The sequence below is a fragment of the Dromiciops gliroides genome, chromosome 4 (genome assembly GCF_019393635.1).
Source record: "Dromiciops gliroides isolate mDroGli1 chromosome 4, mDroGli1.pri, whole genome shotgun sequence".
Classification (NCBI taxonomy): Eukaryota; Metazoa; Chordata; class Mammalia; order Microbiotheria; family Microbiotheriidae; genus Dromiciops; species Dromiciops gliroides.
Window position 1 is genome coordinate 273,458,070 of NC_057864.1, and position 22,602 is coordinate 273,480,671.

Consider the following 22,602-nt stretch of genomic DNA (forward strand, 5'->3'; position numbering starts at 1 on the left):
ATTCTCTCATAATCTCATATTACAATTTGTTGAGCCATTCACCAGTTGAGTGGCATCCCTTCAATATCTAATTTTTTTTATCACCACAAAAAGAGCAGCCATGAATATTTTTGTACAGATTAGTCCTTTTCCCTTTTATTTGATTTCCATGGGATATAGACCTAGTAATGCTATTGCTGCATCAGAATATGCACAGTTTTATAAGTAAACCCTTTTGGAAAAATTCCAAATTATTTTCCAGAATGGTTGGATCAGTTCATAGCTCTACAACAGCACATTAGGGTCCCATTTTTTTTTCCATATCTCCTTTCACATTTGTCATTTTCCTTTTCTGCCATATTATCTGATCTTATTGGAGTGAGTTGGGACTGAAGAGGTACTTTAATTAGCATTTTTCTAATCAATAATGGTTCAGAGCATTTTTATATGACTATATAGCTTATGAACTCCTTGTTCATATTGTTTGACCATTTATCAATTGTATTATTATAAATTTGACTTAGTTATCTATATATTTGAAAAATGAGGCCTTTTTCAGAGAAACTTAATGTAACATCCTCCCCTTTCCTATTTTTCTTCTAATATTGGCTGCATTTGTTTTGTTCATGCAAAAAACTTTTTAATTTTAATTTAATGTAATCAAAACCATCAATTTTATTTCCTCTGATCCTTTCTATGTTTTGTTTGGTGATATCTTCTTCCCTTATCCATAAATCTGACAAATAAAATTTTCCATGTCCCCCTAATTTGTTTATATCACCCATTATTTTGAAATCACGTATACATTTTGACCTTTTCTTGCTATATGTATGAGATGTTGGTCTATGCTTAGTTTTTCCCTAAATGCTTTCTGGTTTTCCCAGAAATTTTTGTCAAATGGTGCATTCTTGGGGCAGCTAGATGGTGCAGTGGTTAAAGCACGGGCCCTGAATTCAGGAATACCTGGGTTCAAATCCGGCCTCAAACACTTTACCCTTACTCACTGTGTGACCCTGGGCAAGTCACTTAACCCCCATTGCCTGCAAAAAAACCAAAAACAAACAAAAAAAATGGTGCCTTTTTACCCCCAAAGCTTAGATCTTTGGGTTTATGAAAAACTACACTATTATCATCATTTAGTAGTGTATGTTGTATACCCAAACTATTCCACTGATTCACTACTCTATTTCTTTTTTAAAACTTTATTTAGTATTTTATTTTTCCCCAATTACATGTTAAAACAATTTTTACCATTCATTTTTTTTTCCTGAGGCAATTGGGGTTAAGTGACTTGCCCAGGGTCACACAGCTAGTAAGTGTTAAGTGTCTGAGGCCGGATTTGAACTCAGGTACTCCTGACTCCAGGGCTGGTGCTCCATCCACTGCGCCACCTAGCTGCCCCTTTACCATTCATTTTTAAAACTTTGAGTCCCAAATGCTCTCCCTTGCTCACTCCCCACCCCACCTCATTGAGAAGAGAAGCAATCCAATGTAGGTAATACAATTCAAAACATTTCCATATTAGTCATGTTATGAAAGAAAACACAGACCAAAAAAAAAAAAAACCCTCAAGAAAAATAATAAAAGAAAAAAAGTTACTATAGATTATACCATGTTGCTTCATACTACATGTATTCTTTTTCCCATTTTTCAGGTAAGGAAATTAAGACTTGGAGAGATGAAATACCTGACTTTATGGTCACATAGCTAATAAGTAGCAGAGATAAGTCTAGTGTTTTTATTTTCCCCTACCACAGACTACTATAAGTGATTCTTTGGTGAGACAGGGAGAAATCCATATGCTCTATCACATGAGGTGCCATTTCTTTGAGAAAGTTTGTTGTAATAGTTCAGTCTCTTTATGGGAAATCCCCAGTACTAGGATATGAAAGTTTAACTTGGTGTTCTGAAAGATTCTGTGCCCTTCCTTCATAAGTACATTCCTTCCAGAAACCACGTTATCATGACATCCCATTATTATTAGTTGAACACATCAGGAGGTACAGTCCCAACTCTGAAAGACTGCAGAAGAAAATGAAGGGTATCAAATAGTTCTAAAGGAAAGGAAAACTGTGCCTTCTTGGGGAAGAGAGCTCTCCTATCAATTATTCTCTATTGAGAGTGCTTTTGGAGAGCCTTGAACAAAATTCAAGAGATCTGGTCCTTGGCCTTTTGAGGATAACATTCTTTCAGTACCGAGGTATCTTTTAAAGGCTTCAAGTAGCTGTACACTTTTTTTAATCTTTCATTTTGTTTTATTTTTCAATGAAAAGACATTTATTTTCTTTTTCTCTATGTCTCTCTGTACTAATTTTAAAAAAACAGAAAAAAAACCCTGTAATAATTATGCATAGTCCAATGATTATTTGTTATATGGATTTTGTTTTTCTTTCTCTTTTCCCCTCCCCCAGTAATGGAGAAAGGTGTAGAGAAAAAAGTGCTTGATAATTTAAAAAAATAATAAAATTCCTACATTCTCCCACGTTGTTTCACTCTTCAAGCTGTATATTTTTTTAAAGTACACTTTTATTGATATGTTTTGTTTTTATATTATTTATATTTCCCAAGTATCTTTCCTTCTCCCCTTCCCAAAGAGATAGACTTTAGAACAAAGTATAGGAAAAAGGAATAGAAAGGTTGACGGGGACAATTTAGCAAAACTAACCAACATATTAAAAACAACCCTCATATTAGAGCTACACATTTTTAAGGGAGATATGAAAAAATAGAAGGAAATCGCCTGAAGTAAAATGGAAAAAAGACAGAAAGGTAAGGGAAACCATAAAGGGACCAAGCTAGGAAGTGAAAGGAAAAGTGAGCTATTGGTGGACAGAGAAACAGAAGCTTGGGGTGGAGGGGCTGTTCCATTTTTTTATCCCTTGATTCCCTCACCATAACCCAAAGTTTTACTTACTTACTGTCTGGTACCTTTGTTTTAATATACTTCTTCCTACTGGGTTAAGATTAAAATTTCTAGACCAGAGTCCTCCTATTAGCACCTTCTCTAGTTCAGCATACACAAACACTATCAGAAACTGGCCAGTCAATAAGAAGAGCACAAGGCTTTCTTGGAATTTGTAGCCTGATTGGATACACCAGCAGTATACACACCATCGTGTTATGGAATATAACAAGCACCCTATGCTCTTGAACTTTCCTTCCTTCGTTCCTTCCTTCCTACCTTCCTTCCTTCCTTCTGTCTCTGTCTCTCTGTCTCTGTCTCTCTCTCTCAGCCTCAGTTTACTGTTGCCTCCATTAGGCTGTTAGCTGTCATCATTGCTCCTACCTTTTCTAGGATTCTTAAATCCCAGTCCTCTTTCCTTTCTTGTCCTGAATATTCTGAAAAGACACAGAAGAGTCCTTTCTCTCTGGGAACTTGAAGGAGGACAGAAATCAATAGGGCACTAGATGGAGCTGTGAAGATCTGGGTTCAAATTCCACCTCAGATACTCACTAGCTAAGCAAATTACTTAACTTCTCAAAGCTTTAGTTTTCTTATCTGTACCAGAAAGGTTGTTAAGGTCCCTCCCCACTCTAAATCTATAATCCTATTAGCATCCCATGACCTCTTAAATCCTTTAAACAGGATTTAGGATGAAACTGAGGGGCAATATACTATGTAGAAGGAGGGTGGGGAAAAGGATTTACTATATGAGATAGGAGGAAACACTAACACAAGTTGTGAAGAGTCATAGTGTTAAACAAATTCACTGATTTCCTATTCTTTCTTTGGTGACTGAAAACCATCTCAAAACAATCTTTGAACATTGATTATGATTCTATGAGCTCTAAGATATTATAAAAGAAAATCAGAGGCTTACCAGGCATATTATCAGAAATTGTATTTTAACTTTAAGTACTCTAGGCTCATGCCTTATAGACAATTTTGGTCAAAAGACAAGTGAGAGCTTTAAGATTTGTCTTGCCTTCTGAGAATCCATGATCCTCAAGCTAAAGAGGAGTCACATGTACACTGTCTAAATTGTTATCATGATTTTTGGGGACTGCAAGCCCCAGAATAGAATTTGATTTTCACCAGGTTTTGTTCCAAGGCATATGTTTGGATAATAGAGGCAGGTTTTCAAAACTGAATAGAATCAGTTCCCCTGGATAAGTGTATATTTGTTGTATGGAAACAAATTCCACACTGATTCATGCAATGGAGAGTTAAGTATATAATTAGCTGATTCCTCAGCACTACATCCTGAGGTTTTTGCGGGCATAACAATTTTACAGTCATTTTACTAAGCCTTTTAATGTTCTTTTATTAAGTGCCTTAAAAATGAATATTTAAGAAATGAGAAAAATCATCTAATTTGGCCTAACGCTGTATAGTTTTTGCTTGATTTTTCTTGTTGAAAACCCTATCATATTTTTTTAATAAATTGATCATGATCTTTAGCTTTTACAGAATGGTATTTATAGTTTTTGTAATCAACTTAATGTAGAGATTAAACCATATACTTAGCATCTAAAAGAAATGTAGTGATTATATTTGAAATAAAAAACAAGTCATATCAACAATTCTTTGAGTTTTACTGAATTTTTAATTACGAAATACTGTGAGTTGTCAATAAAAGTACATTTATGAAAACTGAATTGCACAATGCATATATGTTTTTTTTTTCTCTTCTATTTATGAGGCAGATGGACGGCTCATAATTACAGTCAATTCTGGGGAATGACTCTAGAAGAAGGCTACAAATTTCGCCTTGGCACCTTGCCTCCTTCTCCAACACTTCTGAGCATGAATGAAATGACAGTAGGTGTTATATCTCTTTGCTTTGGAAGGTCTGGGTGGTAATTCTTGTGTTTTAGTAGTTTTTTAAACATCCCCCCACCTAAGTTATTTATGACATTACTTAGATATTCAACTTAGAGCGTGAGAATGTAGTGATACCAATCATGACCAAACCAATCAAATAAAGGATTGTGCCTGAAGAGTAAGATTAACGGAGCAATGCCCAATTAGAAAATTATCACCTTGTTTTTTGTGATCATTGATTCATTTTTATAAAGTTATCCTAATTAAGTTTTCTTTCTTTCTCTTTTTTTTTGGGGGGTGGGGTGGAGCAATGAGGATTAAGTGACTTGCTCAAGATCACATAGCTAGTATGTGTCAAGTGTCTGAGAACAGATTTGAACGCAGGCCCTCCTGAATTCAGGGTTGGTGCTTTATCTACTGTGCCTCCTAGCTGCCCCTCCTAATTAATTTTTTTTTAATTTTTAAAATATTTTTTTGAGGAGCAATGAGGGTTAAGTGACTTACCCAGGGTCACACAGCTAGTAAGTTTCAAGTGTCTGAGGCCAGCTTTGAACTCAGGTCCTCTTGAATCCAGGGCCAGTGCTTTATCCACTTTGCCACCTAGCTGCCCCCTCTAATTAATTTTTAAAGTAAATATATTTATTCTTGAAAGTAATGATCATGATCAGAATTATAACTAATGTTTTTCATGTCTATGGAACTGAAATCATCTTTCCCACTGGAAGTGAGAAGTAGATCTTAGAATATTATCCCATGGTGGAGGAACATAGCCTCTGGGAAATGGAGAGATCATTATTGGGAAGACCAAGACCAGGAAGACAAAAGTAGAAACTGTTGAACCATCGGGGGAATAAGCTGATCTGATAACTTCCTAGTTTAGGAAATTAGTCTTACTAATTAGGTCCTAAACTCCCTGTTTACATACTTTTGAAGGGATGCCAGTATTGTCAGCATCCTCTAAATTTCAATGCTTTAGAGAAAATTTCCAGTTGCCCCACCTGGGTTGCAGCTTTGGTAATAAATAGATTTATGTTTTGAAAATAAATGAATATATGCTTCTGAAAACAAGTGCTATTTGCATTTTGTCATTGTATCCCAAGAGCCTTGAACAGTGTTTGGCACAGGGATGGTATTTAATAAATGCTTGTTGATTGGTTAATTGCTGGATAATGCTAATAGTTCATACCTGCAGTGTTTTATAGTTTACCAAGTGCTTTTCTAACAGATCTCTTGTGAGTTCAGGAGTACAAATATTGTTATGTCTACTTTACAGTTGGAGATACTGAGGATCAGAAGGGCAAAGTAACTAGTTGTAGGTAAAATATCTAGTATGTGACAGAGCTGATATTCTGGCCCTGATATTTCTATTCTAAAGTCTAATGTTGTCTCCAAAAAAAGAAACAAATAAGCAAATAAACCACAAAACTCTACTAATTGGTGCACATTTTATCAAAATCTCTTAGGATAACTTTTGATTGCTATACAGATCCACATTGAGACCACTGTGTGTAAGTCTCATCTTTATCCAGATGTACTATGCTAAGATTAGCAAAAGTTTAGGGGGCGGCTAGGTGGCGCAGTGGATAGAGCACCGGCCTGGGATTCAGGAGTTCCTGAGTTCAAATCCGGCCTCAGACACTTGACACTTATTGGCTGTGTGACCCTGGGCAAGTCACTTAACCCCCATTGCCCTGCCAAAAAAAAAAAAAAAAAGTAAAAAAAAAAGATTAGCAAAATTTTGAACAGTAAAATCAAAAGCTAGTTAACGTTTATTGACCAATTCCAAAGAAACTGACAGATTCCTTTTCCTCAGCTTCTCTGGAAATTTTAAAGGTGTGTGTGTGTGTGTGTGTGTGTGTGTGTGTTTGTATTATCTTCAGAATTGTTGGGATTTAATGATGGATTCATTATGTAACAAAGCTTCTGCTTGGAAAGTTATAACAAATCCCTAACTCATATAACCAGGGTGTTTCCTTTCTTGCAACTGACCCATTCCTACAACTGAGATGTCAATTGTTTTCTTAAGATCATTGAGGTACAGACTGAGTCACTACTTAAAATCAAGACCTGTTAAAAATCATGAAGGTAGGGAACAAAATATTCTCTGACTCTGTGTCAAGTCCTACGAATGTGTTTGGGACCAACAAGTGTGGATGGAGACTGAAGTGTATCTGGGAGGCTGAAACAAAACCTCACAGTTCTGAATTTTCATTGTCTATTGACTTGGTATTCTAAAGACACAATGACCTAAGAGCTTTGTTCAATTCAAAACAAGTTTTAAGGATTATTAGAGCAAAGCAGTGTAGTGAAGCAGATAAATAACTGAGCTTAGAAACTGGGAGACCTGGATTTAAATCTTGCTTCTGGCATATAATGGCTGTGTGATCCTGGGTAAGTCACTTAATGTTTTAGTACTCTAGGCAACCCTAAGACTTTAAGAGGCAGAGAAGGTGCTGACCCGAATTAATAGAAATTTCCTTACCCGTGAGTTCTCTATGCCAAAGAAATCATAGGTCCAATGATTGTTATTACTTTTACTCAGGTAGAAATAATTCTAATTATATTCTCTGTCTCATATCTAAACTGTTAAGATGGATCATTTATTCATTTGTTTTAGATTCCCTTTAAGGGGATGACTTTTATCGGAATTGGTATTTATTATTTGGACTGTTGATCTCATCAATGTTTGAAAATCTTGATGGAGAAGCTTCTTCCTCCAATGTGGACTGGTGATTCATTTGAAATTTAGAAACTTAGAGAATTGCCCGAAAATACCGAAAGTTAATTGATTTGTCCCTGGTCACACAGGTAGTACTCATCAGAGGCAGGGCTTGAACACAGGTTTTCCTAACTCCAAGGTCAGCTCTTTACACTATGTAACCTTGACATTGTAATACATTAGAATTATCTTTCGATCATTTGGAAGGTGACTGGGTTTTAGAACTCCAAAATCAACTTATATTCTCTATCATATTGTAAGCTCCATTAGATTGTAAGCTACTTACACACAGGACATATGTAATTTTCCATCTTTACATCCTTAGCACTTAGAACAGTATTTTATGAACTTTTTAGGAGTGGGGCTTGCAGGAACTGCGATTTCATTAAAGTTTATTGTGAGGAAACTCCAATGCAAAAGCTCCTTCTATGCACTATATGCAACTTATAGTCTTAGAGAATGGCTTGGTGTCACTGACAAGCTAATATCTGTACAGTGTCAAAGGTAGGACACAGGTCTTCCTGTGTCTGAGGCTGGTTCTATAACCACTATACCATGCTCTTTCTTACCCTGCATGTAGTGGGTGTTTAATAAGTGTTTGCTGACTTGTTCATTCCTTTTTAATCTGTTTGACAAGCATCTATTAGGTATAAACTTTATGCAACCATGTGGATGACTTACAGTAATTGTTTCTGGCTTGAAAAAAAATAAGTAAGTTCCTTTTATATGTTCTATTAAACTATTGAGTAGTTTTGCTGATTTTTGATGTAAAAATCAGAACAATATTTCCTAGTTGAAAAAATGCATTGCATGAAATCAAACAAACAAACAAACAAGAAAAAACCCAACAACAGAAAGCAATAAAACCAAAAATAATTCCTCTCTCTGGAATAGATGATAAGCAAGTTTTGTTGAATATTGCTGTATCTACATATCATCTTTTTAGTGTGTAGGGGTATAGTTTTAGGCTAAATTGAATTTTCCCTTTATGTTGAGATTTTAGCGACCAGAGTTCCTTCTCAGGAATACACAGTACCTTTTAGAGTTTGGCCTATCAGTGAATCTAGCAATGCATTTCCACATCACCTCTGACCATGATCCAGAGGAGGTGATATAATCATTCTATGTCATTTATTGGCTCAGGGATTTGTCTGTAGGAAATTCACAACTGTGCTATTTAAATGCAAAAACTTAATGACAACTGCTTTATAAGAATTTAAATCATCTTGTAGCATGTATTCATATAAGACAGTTTCCTTGTAGTTTGGAAAAGAGAATAAAGAAAATTAAGCTGACCTGAGAGTATTCTATCATCCATATTCAAAGCAGAACAGGGAAGCTGCTTCTCATTCTGATGCATGGTAGTGAAGGCTGAGTGCCTTTCTGAAGAAGTTTCTAAGTGTTCGAATTTTCCTAATGTCTAGTAGTGTGGAAGTGAGTCACAATTGGAAAAAAAAAAAGGTAAATTCTATCCTGAATGATTTTACATGTGCATAGCCATTTGGAAAGAAAGTGAAAAGAACCAAATGGTTTTTGGATAAAATATCTTGAGGACTAATTTTTTTCATTTTGTTTCTCAATATTCTTGGTCTCAATAGTGTTAGTTTGTGTTTATATAATGTTTTAAGGTTCATGAGGTATTCTCTAAACCCCTCTCTTCAATTTATACTTTAGTCAAATCAAAAAACATTTATTAAGCACTTACTATGTGCTAGGCATTGTGCTAAGTACTGGATACAAGCAGTAAGAAAGTCTGTGACATCAAAGAGTTTACATTCTAATGGGGGAAGATTGCCTATGAACAAAAGTGGAAGGCATGGAGGAGGAGAAGATATGGAGTTGCAGAGCAGTAGAAAAAGTATGGAATGTTATAAGTAGAGCTGGAGAGGAATATAAAGATATGACTAGCCTGGTCCTTTCCCTAAAATGGGAATTCTGGGAGTAATTCATCAATAAGTGAAAAGGGCTTCAGTGGTAGAGAGTTTAAGTCTAGTGATTGTCCAGATTAAGGAGACTTCCATAGTATGGTAGCAAAAGCCAAGAGAATCAAGAATGGAGCACAGAAAATCAGAGAGGGAAAGTCACATAATTAGGATTATACAGATAATATTTGTCAGAATTGAAATTTAAAACCAATTTTCTCCTGCCTTCAAAGGCTATGCTCTTTTCAGTATATCACATTGTCTTAATTTCCAAGTTCAGAGACTGAACTTCTTTTTAGATAATTTAAGTAACTGATTATGAGTAGGATTAAAGTAAAATCAAAATAGACTCCTTCATCCTTATTCTGACTAAAATTGCATTTCATTTTGCAAGAGAGTCTGAAATAAGAGTTTCCTTTGGGTTAACAAGCATTTACTTTGAAAATGCAAATATTCCCCGGAGTGTCAAGCTGAACTAATAGTTTTTATTTGTAACTTAATGGGAATTAGTTTAATGAATTTATTTCCTCCTAATTTCAAGATGATATCAGTCAGAGAGAAGGACTTGCACTTTTGAAGGAAGGAAGGTGAGGAGGAAGAATTGAAGAATCTTGGGGTTTCCTGGAAATATAAGAAAGAAAAAAAAGAAAGTATAAATTGAAAATAAACCAACTGACTTTTTTCCTGAAATCATCATTATAGCTTTGCGTCATGTACTCATCCCTATCCATCTATCTATTTATCTATCTATTTCTTTTTTAAATAGCCTCTTAAAAGAAGTAATTTGCTTTCCAGGGATGAGTAGATGACCCAAAGCTATAATATATAATATTGATATATACATAATATATACTATAATAAATATGTATAAATTTTTTCTCTATTTTAAAATTCTGCTGTTTCTAAGTCCATGTATGAGTCTATACAGAAGTCATAAATGTTTAAGTGGGAAAATGATTTGAATTAGTTGAACAATTGGCTATTTTAATTATTCTTTTTCTCTTGGATCACCTAACTTGAAGTAGGCAATACTGGATTTACTTGACCTTAAAGGTAATTGATATATGGGTTAAAAGAGCTGAAGATTAGTCCACAAAATAAAACTGTTAGGCCTTTCCTTCAAAAAGAGGCATACATGCCATATAAATTCTATTTAATTCAGGTAAATTAAATTTAACAGATGTTTATGTAGTGTGCTCTATTTCAAAGGCAAGGCTAGAGAGAGAGAGAACAAAGATAAAAAAGATAAAACTGTAAAAAGATAAATATAACAACATCCTTAGCCTTGTAGAACATACAACCTAATAGAATCTTCAAGTTATAATGGATCTAATGGTAGTATTTAATTTTACCCCAGAAGGTTCTGCTAACAGTTAACTGGATCCTAATGCTGACTAGAGTCATATTTTGGAAAGGTCCATATACACTCTGGTGGTAGTTGCACTGAGCATCAGAAGAACTTAGGTGGAGTACCATGATCTCTATATTTCTTAGAAAATATATGATCTTCTATCCCCATTTCTACTTATTTCTGTCTGGGTTGTTGTGCTCCTTAGTTTAAGGGGTGTGGTTAGCATGGAGATGCCCACTCAGAATAGCTCTTGATCCCCGATTTATGAGGAAACCTGCCTCTAATTTGGGTCCTGAAACCTAGGCAGGTGACCAGGAGACACAGAAATTGGCCACATAAGCAAATAAACAGCTATACTTAACTGTACACAGAGTTCTTACTCAGAGACATAGAACCAACAAAATGATAAAGTTGGAAGCATACTTAACTACTGTATGATAACTACATCCTTGTGGCTTCTAGTGTAAAGAAATCTTTAGTCTGGAAATATTCTGCAAATATTGGAGTTAAAAGACCCATTTCAAGATGCCAAAATTCAACCTCAGCCATTCCCCTCGTGAGTCATTCCCCTTCAAAACTTTCCAGTGCAGGACTTAATATACTGCCTCAATGTAAGGATAATCAAATGTCCCTAACACAGCCATTAATTCTTCTTTTGGCCAATGATTCCTCTGTGGTTCTATTCTGGGCTCTCTCAGCAGTGCTATTTGGCTTACTGTTCTATAGTTATCAGGGACCTCTTACTACTTCTTTCCACATTAGCTCATAGGCTGGGTTGAAAGAGAAACTCCTCTAACTACCATTTCCATTTCCCTCTCTCCCATTACTCTGCCCTTTAAATACAGATGACAGTCATCCCTTTGGCCTGATGTATCTCATTATCCTGTTACCCCTGTTCCAATTTGACTTCTCTGTCCTTTCAACTTGATCTTATCTTTATTGGTAGAGTTCATAATTTGTCAAGTGGGGTATAAATTTAACCTTTATTACATCCTTCCCCTTGCTGAAAAATTTGCAGTCCACTGCAAGTACAGGGCATTTGCTTGACCATCTGTCATTATCATACTAACTTTATAGCACACTGCTCATTCAGGTACCTAAAACATAACAATCACTCTAGAATTATATTCAGCTAGTTAAGATTGCATTCAATAAATATAACATATACCAGATAAGCAAAAACATGACAAGGTCTTTACCCTCTGGAAGATGATGACTTCCTTACTTTTTAGTACTTTCTGACTAGTTTTAACTTTAGGGGTAGTGACATGGGAGCTGGTTTGGAGGCATGGCTCACCCAAAGAATTGGCAGGCTCACAGCAAATCTTGCAAAATACAGAGATTTATTAAGAGAGAGAGGGCTGAGAGACAGTGGTAAGATGGAGACTGTATCACTGAATAAGAGAAGAGTTCACCTTTTATACAGTTACTGACAACAACGGCTACATGCCAAGAGTAATAAAGTTACAAAAACTACCACAGAGAGGGCATTGAGAGGGGACATTCAGTGGTCAAGTGATGTACATATCTTGCTGATGTACAAGTATGGAACTTGCATATCATTGACGTTTCTTGCAGACCTTGATATGTTTATTGGTGTTTATATCATAGATAGAAATGTCTCTAAATATCTGGATGTCTATATAACCCCTGGTTTGTGTGTTCTGGCAACATCACATTCCTCAGGTGGGAAACATGGATTGTTTTTCATTCCTGAAATATTTGGTTTCAGTGTCTAAAGTTTAAGGATTCCTTAAGGAGTTAGGGTATCTACATTTCACCCACTATGTAATGATTGGAATGATGCCACCTGCTGGAGATTTACTGCAGGATGCTCCACCATGAGGAGAAGGCATCTGAGGGTAAGACATGCAGCTCTTTGGCATCAGGAAGTGATGTTTGTTTGTGGGAGGAAGAGGGGGCGCGACTGGCACTCTTAATCTCTTTCGTCAGGACTCTGGTTGAGAGTAGAGCAAGAAATGTGCTCTCCCTTTAATAGATGGATGAATCTAGGCCTTTCTCTCTCCACCAAATTCTTATTCTCCTTAATAAATGCTTAAAAGTCTAACTCTTGCTAAAGCTTATAATTTATTGGTGACCACTCATTAGATATTTTAGACAAACTAGCTAGAATTTTAGCCCTTACAACTACAATAGGGTTCATATTTGTCCTGGGCCATAAGCATGATGACTGTTACAGTGACTATTGGTTGGATATGAAGGTCAAAGATGAAGGGTCAAATATGGAATTCACCTTTTGATTTCACTCAATAATCATTTACTATGCACTATTACAGACCCTCTAAGGTAGTATTTTGTTCTACCAAGTTTTTGTCACTATCAACAACAAAAACAAAGCTCCTATAGTGACAGGGAAGAACAAGACACAAACTGAGAAAGTATTGGGAGAATACTGGGAGAAGGAACAGGAGACTCTTGGAGGGGTGGAAAGAATGGGGAATGGGAAGGTGGGGTGAGAAGATAAGGTAGTAGGGACAGGGTCAAAAGAGAGACAGAAAGAAAATAGTGAGTAAAAATAAGAGGAAGTGTAATTCACAAACAGTAATTATAGTTTTGAAAGTGATTGGGATATTTATAGCACCTCCTCTTGTGGTGGCAAAGAACTAGAAATTACAAGGATCCCCATGAACTGGAGAATGGATGTATGTTGTGATGGAATACTACTGTGCTATAGAAAATGATGGGCTTAATAATCTTTCTTACAAAGGAATGGAAAGACTTGCACTAAATGTTGAAGAACAAAGTCAACGAGACCAAAAAAACATTGTATATAATAATAGAAATATTATTCTAAGAATGACTTTGAGCAACTGAATCATTTTTATTATTTTAAATACACAAATTAAAAATAAAGGTCTGATAAATGATCAAAGGATATGAACAGGCAGTTTTCAGACAAAGAAATCAAAGCTATCTACAATCATATGAAAAAATGTTCTAGAACACTATTGATAAGAGAAATGCAAATTAAAACAACTCTGAGGTATCACCTCACACCTATCAGAGGAGTAAATAACAAAAAAGGAAAACATTGGATGTTGGAAGGGATGTAGGAAAACTGGAATGCTAATCTACTGTTGGTGGAGTTATGAAAAGATCCAACCATTCTGGATTGATTCTATGTTTCCAGCAATACAATTGCTAGATTTATATCACAAAGACATCCCCCCAAAGAGAAAAAGACCTTTCTGTACAGAAATATTTATAGCAGTTCTTATTGTGGTGACTGAGAACTGGAAATCAAAGGAATGCCCATCAATTGCAGAATGGCTAAACAAGCTATGGTTAATTATGGTGATGGAATTTTTTTTTTTTTTAGTGAGGCAATTGGGGTCAAGTGACCCACCAAGGGTCACAAAGCCAGCAAGTGTCAAGTGTCTGAGGCCGGACCGGAACTCAGGCACTCCTGACTCCAGGGCTGGTGCTCCATCCACTGTGCCACCTAGCTGCCCCCAGTGGTGACGGAATATTATTGTACTATAAGAAATGACAAGCAAGATGATTTCAGAAAGACCTGGGGCAGCTAGCTAGGTGGTACAGTGGATAAAGCACCAGCCCTGGATTCAGGAGGACCTGAGTTCAAATCCGGCCTCAGATACTTGACACTTACTAGCTGTGTCACCCTGGGGAAATCACTTAACCACCATTGCCTTGCAAAGAAAAAAAAAAGACCTGGAAAGACTTGTATGAATTGATGTATAGTGAAGTAAACAGAAGCAAGAGAATATTGTACACAGAGACAGCAATATTTTTTGATGAAGAATTATGAATGGCTTAACTATTCTCAGTAATACAATGATCCAAGATAATTCCAAAGGACTAATGATGAAACAAACTATCTACCTCCAAAGAAAGGACTGATCTTGATTGAACACAGACTGAAGTATGCTATTTTTCACAGTGGAGGGAAAATAGGAAGTGGGCAGCACTTGAACCTCACACTCATTGTAATTGGTGTCAAGGGAGAAAAACACACATACATACACATACATGCACTCAGTTGGGTTTAGAAATCTATCTGCCTTAATAGGAAAATAGGAGGAGAAGGGGTTAAGAGAAAGAGGAAGGTTATAAAAGGGAGGGCAGATTACCATGTGGGGGCCAAATCTATGAAGAGAGGTTTCTCCTTCTGACCTTAGTAGCATATGTAACTTCAGGGTAGGTCAGGTGTGGCCCCTCCCAAATGAGTCAGCTGAATTCTAATTTTACCACAACAGGAGGTAGTGATCAGAAGCCAAACTCATTTTTAAGGAGGACAAAAGGAAAAGAGAGGGAGAAGGATAAATAGAAGAAAACAGTATGGAGGCAAATGCATAGTAATTAATCAACTGTAAATGTGAATGGAATGAGCTCACCCATAAAACAGAAGTGTATAACAGAATGTATTAGAAACCAAAAACCAACAATATGTTGTCTACAAGAGACATAGTTGAACCAGAAAGTCAAACACACAGAGTTAAAATAGGGGTTGAAATATGCTTTAGCTGAAGTAAAAAATAAATTAGAGGTAGCAATCATGATATCAGATAAAGCAAAAAAAATTAAACTATTAAAAAAGAGATAATCAGGGAAATATGTTTTGCTAAAAAGGCACCATAGACAATGAAATAAAAATTTTATAGCAAATTTTTCAGATAAAGGCCTCATTTCATATATATATATATGAAACTAAGTCAAAATTATAAAAATAAGAGCCATTCCTCAATTGATAAATATTCAAAAAATATGAAAAGGCCATTTACAGATGATGAAATCAAGGCTATCTAAAGTCACATAAAAATGTTTTAAATCATCATTGATTAGAGGAATGCAAATTTAAACCACTGAGGCACATCTCACTCCTATCAGATTGGCTAACATGACAGAAAAGGAAAATAATAAGTACTGTATGGGATGTGGAAATATAGGTACACTAATGACATTTTGGTAGAGCTGTAAACTGGTTTGGCCGTTCAGAAGAAGAATCGGAATTATACCCATAGGGCTATAAAATTGTGCCTATCCTTTGACCCAGTAATACTGCTACTAAGTCTGAATCCCAAAGAGATCAAAGAAAAATGAAAAGGATATACATACATACATATGTGTTATATATACATATAACACATGTATAGAAACTTTTTTTGTGGTGGCAAGGAATTAGAAATTGAGATGATGTCGATCAATTGGGGAATGGCTGAACAATTTGTGGTATATTATTGTGATGGAATACTATTTTACTATAAGAAATGATGAGGGAGGATGTTTTCAGAAAAAACCTGGGATGACCTTTATGAACTGATGTAGAGTTAAATAAAAACAATAAATTAAATAAATAAAAGAAGGGGGCAGCTATGTGGCATAGTGGAGAAAACACAGGCCCTGGATTCAGAAGAACCTCAGTTCAAATCCAGCCTCAGACACTTGACACTTACTTGCTGTGTGACCCTGGGCAAGTTACTTAACCCTCATTGCCCGGCCAAAAATAAATGAATAAGTGAATGAATGAATGAATGAATGAATGAAATGAATTGATGTAGAGTGAAGGGAGCAGAACCAAGAAATTATTACACACAGTAATAACAATATTGTAATGATGATCAACTGTGAAAGACTTACCCACTCTGATGAATATAATAAGACAAGAAAATTTCCCAAGGACTTATGATGAAAAGTGCATGACATCTCCAGAGAGAGAACTCTGAATGTAAACTGAAGAATATATTTTTTCACTTTATTTTTCTTACTTTTATTCTTTTTTTTTTTTTGGCGGGGCAATGGGGGTTAAGTGACTTGCCCAGGGTCACACAGCTAGTAAGTGTCAAGTGTCTGAGGCTGGCTTTGAACTCAGGTACTCCTGAATACAGGGCCAGTGCTTTAACCACTGTGCCATCTAGCTGCCCCCATTTTTCTTACTTTTTTGAAATATGATTAATTAGGAAATATATTTTGAACTATTTCACATGTATAATTGATATATTGCTTTTCTTCTCAATGGGTGAGTGATGGGCTGCAAAGGGGGGAGAATTTGAAACTCAAAATTTTAAAAAAATGTCAAAAATAAATAAATAAAAATTAAAAAGAGCCTGTAAAAAAGAAGAAAATAAATGGTATCGTAGAACAGGTTATAGAGGTCAAGAAAGATAAGTACCAAGAAAGGTACTTTGATTTTGCAACTGGACCACTGGAAAACTGATGTTTCAGTAGAGTGAAAGATATAGCAGTCAGAATGCAAATGAATGGATAGAGATGCAATAGAAATAGCAAATTTGGATAGTTGTTATGAGAACTATGATGGTGACAGGGAAGAAAGCTGAAATGGTAGTTTGAGGTGATAACAAACTTGAGAGATATTTTTCATTTTAAATCTTAAAAATTCATCACCCCAGGAGATTCCTATTTTCCACAGGGGTCAAAACTCTAAAATAAAGAAGTAGAGCACTGATAGTGGAATTTCAGGCATCTGACATGGAGTTAAGAGGTTAGGGAGTTCTGTGGGCAGCAAATCTTTCCCAGAAACTGTGAAATTAAATCACCACATTGTCAATTTCAAAGTTTACTTCTACATAAGATTGGACTCATTGGATATTCTTGGGCCCCTTCTTTCTCCTGAATGGAATCCTGAGGAATAATAGTTTCTGCTAGCTAAAGGTACCTAGGAGCAAGCATAAGCAGCAATGCCATGACTGCAGCCAGGGTAGTGGGCATTCATAGTCCTACCAGTGTGCAGACATATTTTCATTTGGTCAAGAAACCATCTGTCTTCTCTTTGTTAATAGTTTTGAGATAATGAAGAGGATCCAGTTCATAGAAACTCTGCATGGAGTCTGGGAAAGGTCATATCACAATCCGACTGGTTCTATTATTCAGACCCTGATTACTAAGAGACCTTTATTTCATTAAGAAAGATGTCTTCCAAGACCAATTATAAACTCTGATGGAAGTCACATCTCTCTCCTGAACCCGAAGATTTTTTCATTAAAGTTTCTACATCAATTCAACAGCATCCCTCCACTTGAATATTTTCTAGGTATAATAAACAACATCCTCAAAAGTATTTCCAAGAAGTGTCACTAGGTTATAATCTGAAGTAAATGACAAATGCTTCAGGGGGATAATTACTGTTATTGAATGGAAACGGGAAATTCAAAACTCATTTCTGTACTTGCTCAGTCAAAATGTATCTTCAAAAGTGTATGATTTTTTAAAAAATCTCTGAAGCTGTATAGCAAAGTTACATAAATTATGACAGATATGGAATGGGTAGTAAGTTTAGGGTAAAGCTATTGGGGAGACATTATAATATGAAAGTAATTAATTTTATGGCAGGCATTCTGAACCATACCATTTCCTATTCTAGAGCAACTGTGGTGTATTAGAGTGCTGCACTTAGATTCAGAAGGAACTGGGTTCAAATCTTGATTCTCACACTTTTGAATAAGGGACCTATAAAAGACATTTAAGGTTTTAGTTTCAGTTTCCTCATTTGTAAAACAGTTTCACTTTAGTTTCAGTTTAATTTCAGTTTCCTCATTTGTACCTAACAGAGTAGTTTTAAGGTCTAAATCAAGTTTATTAGGTGCTTTCTCTGTGCCAGGCATGAGGTATGTCCTGGGGATATAGGGACAAAAAAATGAAGGTCCCCACCTTAAGAGGAGAGAACATATGTATAGGTATTTGTAAATTACAAAGCACTACCTATATTCAGAAATTATTCTTATATTAGTTGACATCTGTAAAAGTAATTATATGGCACAGTCAATTTATATCAACAAGTCAATTTCCAAGGTAGGGAGTTAATGATATTTATTGAGCACACATTATATGTAGAGTTATTAGGATCTAGGTCTTGACAGCAATTAAAAATTATGATCCTAATTTTAAAAAAATGTGTTATGGCTTGATGGGACTGGGGAAGGCTTAAAATGATGTAGATAGCAAAAATATATATGTGAAGGTTGTCACCATAAGACACCCAGACATCTAGGTGAAAACTAAAAAGTTCCATTGATCAGCTTCATGTTTTACATTACATAGACAAGACTACCTGGTTTGTTGATGGTTATTTTTTGCTTTTCATCCAGGCTTAAGATAATATGAAATTTAATTTACTTTCCCTGGTCATACATCATCTAATCGCAGTTGTTGGAGGTGGTTGATAGCAATTACTGGGAAGGAGGTGGATTTAAATATGCTGTGTGTCAGAAAGAAGACAGTCCAAAATTGTATAGTAAATGTTTATGCATAAAAAACAACTTCTATAAAGTGGGATTTAAAAAATTTGTGTGTTCTATTAGCTACTGAAAGGTAGGCTATAGTTTGGAGTTGCTCTGTATGCATTAGATACTAAACAAAAAAACATTTAGTCTATACTTATTGCCTTGTATAAATAATGCCTATATACAAACCAATATATTGGTTTGGGAAAGTGAAAATTCTATCAGCTCCGTGTTTTGCCTATGAAAATATGAACAACCAATGTGACCACTCCTCTTGGCAATACTTTCTTGTCAGGTTATAGGATCATGGAGAAGCTAGGTGGTGCTATAGTGCACAGAGTGCTGGGCCTGGAGTCAGGAAAGAAGACATCTTCCTGAGTTGAAATATGGCCTCAGACACTTACCAGCTGTGTGACCCTGGACAAGTCACTTAACACTGTTTGCCTGTTATCTGTAAAATGAGCTGGAGAAAGAAATGTCAAATTGCTTCAATGTCTTTGCCAAGAAAGTTCCTCCTTTTCATCATAACTTCTGATTCATTCTTCTCTCTTTTTTTTTGTCTCAATTTTGCTAAACTTATTCATTGTCCCCACTGTGACTTCAAATCCTACCTCTCTTGCACCTTTTCTGGCATCTCCAATTCATTACCCACATGGCTACCAAAATAACCTTCCTAGTATACATGTCTAATCATGATACTCCTTCACTCAAAGACCTTCTATGGTTCCCCATTACCTAAAGCTGTGGTCTACAAATCCTTAATGATTATGTACCCCATAAATAAAATATTTGACTAGGCATCCCTAACATATGTATATTTGTCAAGGGGCCCAGAGTAACACAAAAGTTCTCTGGGGCACATCAAGGAATCTTCTCCTTGAGAAACTAAACCAGAGGACAGATAGGCCTAGAGAGATAAGGGGACCCAGATCAGACTGAGCTAGCTTTGGGACCTCCACCCTTTATTCAGGTCTCCCTCAACCCTGGGGAGATGAGATTAGGTATGACTGATGCCTTTGTGTCCTGAAGAGAGAAATGGCTTGAGAGATCCATAGCCACCCCTCACCCAATTCCTCTAGCTACCACCAGTAGGGGATGGTCCTCCCTCACTAAAGGAACTTTCCACAGTCAGATGGTCACCCCCTTCCCCATCAGTCCTCTATAAAAGTACCTGCCAGTCTCCTGCTTGGGGAGATTGGTATCTCAAAGCCACGTGCTTTATGCCATGCCTCTGTCCCCAGGAGAAGTCCAAGGATTTCTCTTGGTTTTCCTTCCCTTCCTTTCCCCTTCCCCTTCCCCTTCCCCTAAATAAATTACTATCTTATTTTAACTGCTTTTGTGTGCAAGAGGGTGTAATTCTTTAAAGAGGAATTCCTGGGGACTCCAAACCCCTACCCCTAACCCAAACCCCATACCCCATTTTTCCCCATGACATTTTGGTGGCCCATATGGGGACATAGGAAATTTCCTCTTTCCTCTTGGCACACAAAACCAGGGGGTGGGAACCTCCCTTCTTATTTTCTTTTCTCCCTCTCCCACCCAACTCAACCTCCCGTGTGAGTCACAGAGAGGTAGAGATGGTCAGCTTTTGCATGCCACAGTGGAGGGCAGCCTGGGTCTCCCTCCCTCGCAAAAAGCTAAGCCAGACATCCGGACCACTCTTGGCACACAAAACCTGAAGGTAGGAACCCCACTTCTGGGTTTCTTTTCTCCCTCTCCCACCCAACTCAACCTCCTGTTTGAGTCACAGAGAGGTAGAGAGGGTCAGCTTTTGCATGCAACAGAGGATGGGTAGCCTGGGTCTCCCTCCCTCAACAAAAGCTCAGCTAGATGTCCAAACCACGCTCGGACCCTCCGACTCCACGTTTCTGGGTAAGAACTTTTGTGCTTATGTGTCTATCCCTTGCCAGCGCTCTGCTCTTCCATGAGACAGGCAGTTGCACCTCATTCTCCTTAGATAGGACAAAATCTGGGTACAGTCATGGGACAGAAAGGGAGTGTACCGAAAGGCTCACCACTGGGGTGCATCCTAAGAGACTGGACTAAACTAGAACTTACAAATTCAAGAAAGAGATGCATGATCCATTTTTATAACATGGCCTGGCCACAGCATCCCTTAGAGTCTGAAGAAAACTGGACTGTACTTGCCACCCTTAATTATAATACCATTTTGCAATTGGACAAGTTTTGCAAGCGTGAAGGGAGATGGACAGAGATTCCATACATACTGGCTTTTATGACTTTAAGCCAGAAGTCAAAAGGAAAGTATGAGGTCCCCTTGCCAGTTGAGAATCACCTCAAGTCCAAGCAATTAGCTAACCCTTCGGGCACCTCCTCTGAGACCCCACCCCCTCCTGCTCCTCAAACTCATTCCCTACCTGCTTCTCATTTCACTTCTTCTTCCATGCCTGCTTCTGTACCTATGGGTTAACCACTGTCTCCTCTTTTTTCCATTCAGCAGCCAATCCCATCTGCTTTACCTAATCTGCAGTCACCTATGCCCATCTCCTTTTCCCAATCTCCACCCACGCTGTTACCCCATATAGTAGAATATTATATTCCACATTCTTCAGTGTTATGTTCCTTTTCACATTTTCCCAGAGGATTTTGTCTGTCTTATCCAAACTGTATTCTTCCTAGTAGAATATAAGCAGGGGAGGGTTTACATTTCTCATCTTTGTATTCTCACTGCCTAGCACAATATCACTAAATATATATTTGTTGAATTGTGTTGTGGTTGTTCAGTCATTTTTCAGATATGTCTGACTTTCTGACCCAATTTGGGGTTTTCTTGGCAGACATACTGGAGTGGTTTGCCATTTCTTTCTCCAGTTTCATGTTATATAAGAGGAAACCGAGTAAGTAACTTGCCCAGAGCTAGTTGCTTACAGCTAGTAAGTGTCTGAGGCCAACGTGAACTCATTTGAAGTTTTCCTAACTCCAGTGCTGGCACTCTATCTGCTATACCACCTAACCTGCCCCCCCTCCTTTTTTTGGGGGGCGGTGAGACAAGTGGGGTTAAGTGACTTTCCCAGGGTCACACAGCTAGTAAGTGTCAAGTGTCAAGTGTCAAGTGTCTGAGGCCAGATTTGAACTCAGGTCCTCCTGATTCCAGGGCTGGTGCTCTAGCCACTGTGCCACATAGCTGCCCCCCCCCTCATTTTTAAAATAGAAACTATCACAAGGTTGTGAAACCATAGGGATGATTCATGCATTAAGCAAGTATTAGACAGGCCAGTTATCCTGACCTTTGTCTTGCCACTGGACTTTGATGACTCTGGAGAAAAAAGTGAGACTGATGACTTTGTGCAACTCTGCCTTATTTCAATTCATGTGCAAGTTAAGACATTACCCTGAACAACCAACCAACCACCACCACCACAATTACACCCATAACCACAACAATGGTTCTCCATGAAGTTTCCACATAGAGAGAAAGACTTTCAGAGCAGGTGTTGTGACTTAAACCTTGTCACATATACTTCTTAAATATGTACCTCACTACAATTATGGGGGTCTATATTTAAGGTTGCCCCTCATATGGAATGCTACATTTGTAGGAAGGCGTTAACTAAGTCTGGAGAACATTTTGTACTAGCTGTTTACCATATTACCTGAAAGTAGTAGTCACTGTTTTCTGGGGACCC

The 22,602-nt window shown here is 37.0% G+C and overlaps 1 protein-coding gene across 1 annotated transcript in view; it reads left to right on the forward strand.

Annotated features, from left to right (window-relative positions):
• The window catches only part of TINAG (tubulointerstitial nephritis antigen), a 176,871-nt gene that overhangs the window by 14,119 nt on the left and 140,150 nt on the right, over positions 1-22,602 (forward strand). Inside the window, 1 exon segment of the mRNA XM_043963306.1 lies at positions 4,627-4,741. Coding sequence (XP_043819241.1) covers positions 4,627-4,741 — 115 coding nt within the window.